Source organism: Rhinopithecus bieti, unplaced genomic scaffold (assembly GCF_001698545.2).
Source record: "Rhinopithecus bieti isolate Rb0 unplaced genomic scaffold, ASM169854v2 scaffold_110, whole genome shotgun sequence".
Lineage (NCBI taxonomy): Eukaryota > Metazoa > Chordata > Mammalia > Primates > Cercopithecidae > Rhinopithecus > Rhinopithecus bieti.
In genome coordinates, this window is record NW_016803311.1 from 2,585,582 (window position 1) to 2,594,572 (window position 8,991).

Here is an 8,991-nt window from a genome sequence, read left to right on the forward strand (position 1 = left end):
AAAAAAAAAAAAAAAAAAAAAAGTTTCATAATCTGAAACATAATCTTCTTGCATTTCTTATCAGTTTATCTCATGGACTAGTTTCTTGTGATTCTCTTTGTCCGGTGAGGTGTATTTCTTATCATAGTCACCCAATAAATAACTGTAAAAGGAATAAAGGATGACTGCACTGTGTTTTCATTACCATCCCATTAGGTCAAAGTTAGGTTAATTAGGTTTCTTAAAATAGTAATGATTGAAAAAAATCCAAAGCAGGGTAAACATTCAAATAATATTTCAAATTCCATTTTAGAACAGGCTCATAGTTCATTTAACCTGGAAATTCCATCTCTGCTAGGGCAACAATAAGAGTCCTATTGAAAAATTTGAGAGTTTCTCTGCTGTTACACTCACAAAAGACAGTCTGTGCCCTCAAACAGCAAGATTGTTATATGCAACTTATTATGGTTTCATGAATTTTACCTAAATTCTTCCTGATTACGTTTATATAGTTGGCCTGCACTATTTTTGAAGAATGTTATGTTGCATAAATACAGCATTGGCTGGCCTTTTATTGCTCCAACATTTCAAGCATGAGTAATATCAATTTATTGTTATTTTTTCAGTTAATCATTATTTCAGCTTATTTCTAAATATGTTCTTAAAATGGAAAATTTTGTAAATTTAGACAATATATAATGTCTAGATTAAACCTTGATAAATAATTCTGCAATTTGATTAAGGAGTGGTAGGAGGCTAGAGGAATAATTTAAGAGAAAATAGTTAAAAGAAAAAAAAGTAGGTTTTAAAATGAGGGACATTAGAGAGAATTCAGTGTAAAACAAAGTTTTTCTTCAGGGTGAAGTCCTTTAGAAAGCCACTATAGTATGGTAAAAAGGGTGTGATTTGTAGTCAGCAATACTGGGTATGAATCAGACATCTGTTGCTTCATAGTTGTGAGATTTTGGGCACCTAAACCGATCTCTCATGGAACTTTCCTTATTAAAAATGCAGGAATAATAAAAATTACTTCATCAGGTTCTTGTGTGAATTAAGTGGTCAAATATTGTAATAGTGCCTATCATAGATTAGGCTCTGAAAACAAACAATCGAACTGAACAGACTGGATCTGAAAAGAAAGAAGGTCCCAGAAAATTTTTCAATAGGTTCACATTTCCCAGTGTTGATGTTCCCTTTTCAAAAACAAAAAAAAGTTACTCCAAACTCTTGAATAATGGTCCTATTAAAATATATACTAAACTTTTGAAAGTGTAAACTGTGAAAAAAATGTTTATCTGAAAGCTGGCATGACGAAAGTTGAGCTTCTTCCAGCCCTGCCAATGAAGTAGGGCAGGAACCAGTTTGTTTGTTTTCTGGTATGGCACATAAATAATCTTGCCCACAGAGGTCCCAAGAGTTCACTTAGAGTAGGTCTGTCACTAGCGGTAAACAAAAATCAGATGTTAAAGAAGAGTGAAAAACTGAGAAGTCATCAAGGAGGCTTTATGAGGAATGAACTGTAAGCAGCACCAGTGCTCTCCCATTAGAGGATGTTAAGTCTATAGAGATGGTGAAAGCAACAGAGCTTGTTTTTCTTCCCCATATGCGTATCTTGGTGGTATTAAGCCTTTCAAATCAGGCCTTTATAAGACCTATGAACAAAAAACTGAGAAAGAAGTACTTGTGGAGTGTAGCTTATTAGAATTTTTGTGTTGAAGGATTCCTACCAGTGGTTCAATGGCAACATGAAAGGCATTTGCCTAACCTTCCATGTATTCCTTACCAAAGTTTTTCACAGAAGAATTTGATTTAATCTTATTTCACGCTGGTGAGAATGCAAACCAGCAACCACTGTGCAGGTGGGAAAGGGGTTGCTGAAGAGAGCTCACACAACCTCAGAGATGCTTTTGGAGGTGAGTTCAGTTCCCCAAGCACCTTCCGAGTGCCTTCAAGGAGCCAGAGGTGTATTATAGCCTTTGAATACAAAGATGAATAAGTCATAGTTTCCAACCTCGAATAGGTCATGGCCTAAGAGGGTAATAGAGGAGACAGATACATAAATATCTAGGCTGGGCACGGTGGCTCAAGCCTGTAATCCCAGCACTTTGGGAGGCCGAGACGGGCGGATCACGAGGTCAGGAGATCGAGACCATCCTGGCTAACACGGTGAAACCCTGTCTCTACTAAAAAATACAAAAACTAGCCAGGCGAGGTGGCGGGCGCCTGTAGTCCCAGCTACTCGGGAGGCTGAGGCAGGAGAATGGCGTGAATCCACGAGGCGGAGCTTGCAGTGAGCTGAGATCCGGCCACTGCACTCCAGCCCAGGCAACAGAGCGAGACTCCGTCTCAAAAAATAAATAAATAAATAAATAAATATCTGATATGAACTATAAAATGATAAATGAAAATAGAGATAAGGGATTACATACAGAGGAATGCTTAGGCCCATTTGGAGATTCCAGGGACGCTTCCTGAAGGGTAACATTCCTGAACTGATTCACTGGAGTATGAGAAGGAGTCATCCAGGTGAGGCTAGGTGAAAGGGGACCCTTGGTAGGTGGTGACATTCTAGACAGAAGGAATAGTCTAGGCAAAATCATGGAATTGGATGATAATTATGTGTATAGTTGGCTACTGAGCGGGTAAATGGAAAAAAGACTAGAGAAGTAGGCAGTGGGGCAGGCCAGCAAAGCCTATTTGTAACATTAAATATCTCGTTTTTGATTTTTTAAGAAATGAAAAATATTGAAGAGTTTGAAAGAGAGGAGTGCCACGGTCAATTTTCTATCTTAAACACATCATTGTGATACCATTCTAGAAACTGTATATAAAGTAGTAAAAGGAGATCAGTTAAGAAGCTAACGAAATTGCTTATACTTAGGCTAAGAGCCTAAATACAGAATGAGGTAGAAGGAGTGGAGGAGAATATAGATTCAAGATAGAATATACAACTGGCAAAAATGTAAGACCAAATGAGCATAGCCATTTAATAAAGTAGTATCTTAGATGGAGGAATATGATTAGCAGGTGCAGACAATAAATTCAGTTTTGAACATTTTAAGTGTATAGTGCTTATGAGGGTATAAAAATGCTTATACCCAGCAAATGTTTGAATCTTGAGAGAAGTCCAGACTAGAGATAAAATATTCTAAATGCTCAGCAAGCACATAATAGTGGAATATGCAAAAGAATTGTATTTCTTAAGAAAAACATATTCATTCATTCATTGATTCATTCATATATTCATTCTCAACAAATACTTAATAAGCATAGCAGGCACTGTTCTAGGCTCTGTGGATACACTGAACAGAACTATCTCTGCCTTCACAGAGCATGGGTTCCACGACCTAGGTTATAAAAAGTGTTGGGTCAGGCAGCATTGTAGATACAGGAAAAGAAGATCTCAAAGAGGCTATAAAAGCAGTGGGAGGATCAGAAGTAATTTCCTAGAATTCAAGGAAAGAGAGAACATTAAAAAGAAAGAAGTTGTCACTAACATCAAACATGACAGAAATGTTGAGTAAAATAAGGAAGCCATGTAGACCTGGATAAATGTAGTTTTAATGGTGTGATGGGACATAAGCTAGATAGTAGTGTCTAGCTTAGAGAAAGACAGTAAAAAATATGCTTAAAAGAAGTTTCAATGAGAAATGAAAAAGAAAGAAAGGGTGGCAACTAGAAGGGGCACGACATTCAGTCCTGAAATATTAAAACTTTCTTTTGCATCAATTTTCTTTTCAGTGGACTCTTGACATGTTTATCTTGATGTTCCATCAAGAAGTAGAACTCAATGACCAATGAAAGCATGAGAAATCCCCATTTCTGCACATGACCTCGCTATTCCTAGACACCCTGACTTTAAGCTTCGCCTCCTTTCCATAACTGTGATATCTAAAGATCACAGGATCTTCCTCCTCTTTAATTTCTATTGCTATCTCTCTACTACAGACTCTTAATACTTCTCACATGGTCTATTTTGCCAGCCTGACAAAAGCTCCCTCTTCTCTTGCCTTTTAAGCTAAAAATCCATCCTCTGCCTTGCTGTCAAAATAATCTAATACAACACATTCCTGTTCGTGTTACTTCCCTGATGTAAAGGCTTTAGGGGCTTTCCAGTGACAACCAAATTCAGGACAAACTCATTAAAGTGGTATTCTATATTTTCCCCACAATATGATTTTAATCAAGTTTCTCTCTCTGATATTCATTTTCCCCAATATGTACCCTGGGATCCAGTCAGATTGGCCTGTTAATTGTTTCCTGAGATTTTCTCCCCTTGGCCATGAATTCTTTGCCTTGTCTAAATTTATCTATCCTTTAAGTTCCAATTCTGTTGTCTTTTTCTTTTCTTTTTTTTTTCAGAATTCCCACACTGCTTTTATCCTTTGAACTGTGATAAAACTTTACCCATAGTGATTCTCTTTGTATTATAGATACTTGCATATTATGTTTACAATACCTACTATACTTTAAGATCTATGAGACTGGAGAATATATTTAATATGTTTTTATTGTCAGTATCTTGCATAGGGCATATGGGAAGTAATAAATGTTTGAAGAACAAAAATGAACTCCTCAAAATATTTAATATACAATTTTTGGAGCTCAGAGTGACCTTAGAGATAATACAGTCTAACTCTTTTATTTCAGAAGGGAAAGAATTGGAGATAAAAAAGGTTAAGTGACTGCCCAAAGTCGTGTGACTGTTGAGCGACAAAACAGTACCACAAATTCCATTCCCTGGCTTTCAGTCCTGTCCTCTTTCCATTTCATTACAGTACCTGCTTGAGAAGCTTGAATTGAGTCTTCATCCTTGTCAACAATGTCCCTGAATTTGGTACCATCATTAGTGTAAAAGACATAGAGTCCTTTCCAGTCTCACAAGTTTGTGAGTCCACAACCCAATGAAAATCTGGGAGAAAGTTCAAGCTACCCATCCAACTTACCAGGCGAAAGAGGCAGATGGTGTTCCCAGTGATGTTGTAGTGGATCAAAACCTCAGAATCAGTGCTGATTCCAAAGGACACGTCTGGGAATTTTTGCACCATGCTACGGAGTATGGACACTGCTGGTATTTCTAAATCCTAAAAACAAGAGAAAAAATAATACCACAGTGGTTATATTGAAGGGCAGAGACAAAGGATATGGAAAAGAAATATGCTATGAAGCTTTACCAGAAATCGTAGATTTGATTTACTGCCCAGTAACACATGATTTACCTCTAACAGTTCAGGTTTCACTGGCAGTGACGTTCTTGAATTTTCCAGGCTCTGTGAGTTAATAGGTAACCATGAAATTGTAGCTGAGCCTGAGACTCCTGAGAGGCCTTGTCATAGAGCTTGAAGTTTACTAGGAGCTGAGAGAGGCCTCAAAATCATAAAGGCCTGCCTAGTTTGGCTGCACTGCTGTAGACATACATGAGAAGCAACTGTTCTGGGAACAATTTGTTTAACAGTGAAACAGCAAACAAACGAACATAACCAATTCTGTTTTTGTTGAAATGGCATTTCTTTACTAATTCCTGTATGTAGGTTAGAATAATTTTAGAGCACTGAGATAATATGCAAAAATTAGCAGTTTATATGGTTTTTAAAACTAACTCTAGGATTAAAGGAAAAGTATGTAAACAACTAACTATGTTGTGCTAAAGATTTATAGGTGCCTTGTGACCTCACCAAGGACAAAGAAGTTCCCAACTTCCTCCCTTGCTGGTGCCCAGATGCATATGGTTGCTGGTTATTGCTTGATCCCAACTCCCTCCTCTTTGCCCTGTCCTTAACGTACAAAGAGCCTAAAATTGGTAGTGACTTAAGATGTACTTTATTTATTTATTTTGATACAGAGTCTCGTTCTGTCACCCAGGAAGTGGCGCAATTTTGGGTCACAGCAACCTCTGCCTCCCGGATACTTGTGCCTCAGCCTCCTGAGTAGCTGGGACTACAGTTGTGCGCCACGATACTTGGCTAATTTTTTTCTGTATTTTTAGTAGAGGTGTGGTTTTACCATGTTGCCCTGGCCGGCCTCGAACTCCTGAGCTCAGGCAATCTGCCCCCGTCAGGCTCCCAAAGTGCTAGAAATACAGGTGTGAGCCACTGTGCCCGGCCAAGATGTACTTTAGGATGCTAGTCCACTGTCTTCTTGGTTTACTGGATCTTCAAATAAACCGGCTTTTCCTCCCACCAGCTCTTGTCTCTTGAGTTTTGGCTTTGGTTACGTTTGTGGAGGAAAGGAAAAAATGCAAAAATACGAAATAGGTGCCATCAAAAGAGCCAGAAAAGAAAAAAAGAAGAAAAATAAAATAATTAAAATGAAAGCTTAGAAGTTTTAACAAAAGTTTATGCAGGGTTTGGAAGGACAGTCCCTTTCTTGCCACTGTAGATAAGCCTGAGCTTTGCACATGAAGATGCTGTTCACGCATCCAACTCTGCAGCCCAGGCCTGCAGGAGGGAGCAGAGAAGCCACTTCCGAGCAATGATTCCAGGCCTTCCATAGAGGCTGGCATCATTTTCCCTGCTGTCACAGGACCTTTATCCATAGGAGCTCAGGGAAATTAACAGGAACAAACATGTTCTACCCTGCAAGTCTCCAGGCTGAAGGAGGAGATGTGCAAGGAGAAAAGAAGATGGCTAGTTGATATGCTTTGGCTGTGTCCCTACCTAAAATCTCATCTTGAAATGTAATCCCCATAATCCTTACGTGTCAAGGGTGGCACCAGGTGGCGGTAATGGGATCATGGGGGCAGTTTCCTCCATGCTGTTCTTGTGATAGTGAGTGAGTCTCACAAGATATGATGGTTTTATAAGTGTCTGGCCTTCCCCATACTTGTGCTTATTCTCTTTCCTGCTGGCCTGTGAAGAAGTGCCTTCTGCCATGATTGTAAGTTTCTTCAGGCCTTCCAAGCTATGCTAAACGGTGATTCAATTAAACCTCTTTCCTTTATAAATTATCCAGTCTTGGGTATGTCTTTGTTGGCAGCATGAGAACGGGCTAACACGCTACTCTTGCATCTGGGATCAAGCAGAGCGAGCTGGTATCTACTCTTCTAGAGGCTGTGAACAATAGTTAATTGAGGCCTCCTCTCTTACTCTGCTCCTTCAGATGCAATTGCTCAAGGATAAAATGATGGCATCTGGCGGCTGTTTAAGTTATTGCACACTCTTCCAGGTCCATGCTCTTGCCCCTTCCCTGTCTTCCTGAGGGTGTTTTTGTCTACAGCTCAGATTTCTCATTCCTGAAAAATGTACTCTCTGTCTTTCTCCCCCACTTGCATCTCATTGCAGTGATTTCCAGCTGTGTACACAGAACTGACAGGGTAATCAGGAGTTGTAATTGGTGAATGGAAACAGACAAGAAGGTCTGCTATGAGAGAGCAGGGGCTTAATCAGCTGTGACGATTTCCAGATGCTACCACCAGAGAAAGATGAAAATGCTGGAATGAGGCAGTCTCATTTATGGCTGCCTTTATTAACCAAGCAGCCAGTCTGGAAGGTGGAGGTTAACACCTCGAATATACAAAATGCCATCCTTTTCCAACGTTTCAGACAAGGCAAAGAGAAAGAAGAATAAGAGTCTACCTTATCTGGGGGAAAGGCCTTAAAAGGCTGTGCACTGACTAATGTCCAGGAGCTTCAGAATCCTGTAAACAGTGTTGCTGGATGATATCAATTGGATTCACTCTGGCCCCTGCCTATTCATAGGGTGCTATGAGAGTATGGACCAAATGCATTTAGGACAATGGTAGGGTTCCATAAAGGCATTCTTTCTGCAGATACTGACTTGAGCTCCAAAGCATCCATAGATGAGGAGATGCAGCCCACAGGCTCAGAAAGAAGTAAGTGCGAGAAAGATATAATTTAGAGACTGGGAATGTCTTAAAAGTAAGAGGTCCCCATGGACAAGATGAAAGCAAATTGTGTGACTGTCTCCCTTTACCCCCACTTCTAATGCAGTGTCATCTGCCAGCAGTTGGCTGCTGTGGTTCCTTTGAGGTAGAATATTTCTGGCTCTTGGGGGAGTTGCAAGTAGGGTATCTGAACTAACCTGGAAGAAGCCTATGACAGCCACCTCAGTGGCAGCAATGAATTCCATGGCAGCTGGGACATCTGCGAGCCACGTGGGTTCCTGGGCAGCACCAGGACCATCTAGAGAGAGAAGTAGAAGATGTCAGGGTACTGAGGTGAGAAGAAGCAGCTCTAAATAATGAGGGCATCTGTACCTTTAATCTCTATACTAAGGCTAAGAAAAGCACAATTTCTAGGAGTACTGTTAGCATTCCAAAGCATAGTATTTTTACTAACATATGGAAGGTGACCCTACTGATGGTCTGTCTCTGAAGGATACTGCCAGACTTTCCTGCTCTCCGCTAGACAAAATGCATCTTATCCAGGATTTCCTGGAAAACTTTCTAGGTGTGGAGGAAAAGTACCCAGAGAACCACCATGCTCCTTTTCCTTCTCCTAATAACACTTTCACACTATTGCCACTCAACTACATTTTTCTTTTACCTGAGGATTTCTCAACTTCTGCAGCAGCTTCTGCAGCCAGGTCACACGTGAGGAGAAATAGGAGGAACATGAATCTAGACAGGGCAGCTTCCATTGTCCCTCTCCTGCTCCTGCTCCAACCCTGGATTTTGTGTTTGGGAGGCCGACTTAAGGCAGCCCGCTCTGTAGCTGATTGGCTGTGAAGTTGTTAGGGCTTTGGGAACTTTGCAGCTGGCTCCAGGGGAGCCTTCAACTTCTGAGATAAAAGACCAAGTTTAGTGATCGGGACTCAGAACATAACCAACCGGAAGAAAGTCAGGTCAGTTTATTTAAATAAAACATGTAAATATTCGAAGCCAGGTATTGATCCTAGCACTAGGAATAGAAAGATAATTATGATCTGATCCAGCCTCTGCCAGCTTAGATTGTCAGTGGGAGAGATAGGCAAGTAAAAAGATTATTTAAATATAAGATGGAAAGTGATATAGAAAAATTCATAGGGTGCTATGACAGTACAGATTAAGGGTAT

At 40.0% G+C, this 8,991-nt stretch overlaps 1 protein-coding gene across 3 annotated transcripts in view; it reads right to left on the bottom strand.

Annotated features, from left to right (window-relative positions):
- ERP27 (endoplasmic reticulum protein 27) overlaps positions 1–8,768 on the bottom strand; it is a 28,556-nt gene extending 19,788 nt beyond the window's left edge. The window contains exons 1-3 of one of the 3 annotated variants that reach the window (XM_017873638.1): positions 8,484–8,768; positions 8,020–8,120; positions 4,926–5,063 (exon numbers count right to left, since the gene is read on the bottom strand). In XM_017873638.1, the coding sequence (XP_017729127.1) occupies positions 4,926–5,063; positions 8,020–8,120; positions 8,484–8,577 (333 nt within the window). In that variant the 5' untranslated portion in view covers positions 8,578–8,768. Of the gene's footprint in view, positions 1–4,925; positions 5,064–5,153; positions 5,234–8,019; positions 8,121–8,483 lie in introns of those variants that run through there. The other 2 variants (XM_017873647.1, XM_017873642.1) reach the window with 2 other exon arrangements.
- Between the last annotated feature and the right edge of the window lie 223 nt (positions 8,769–8,991).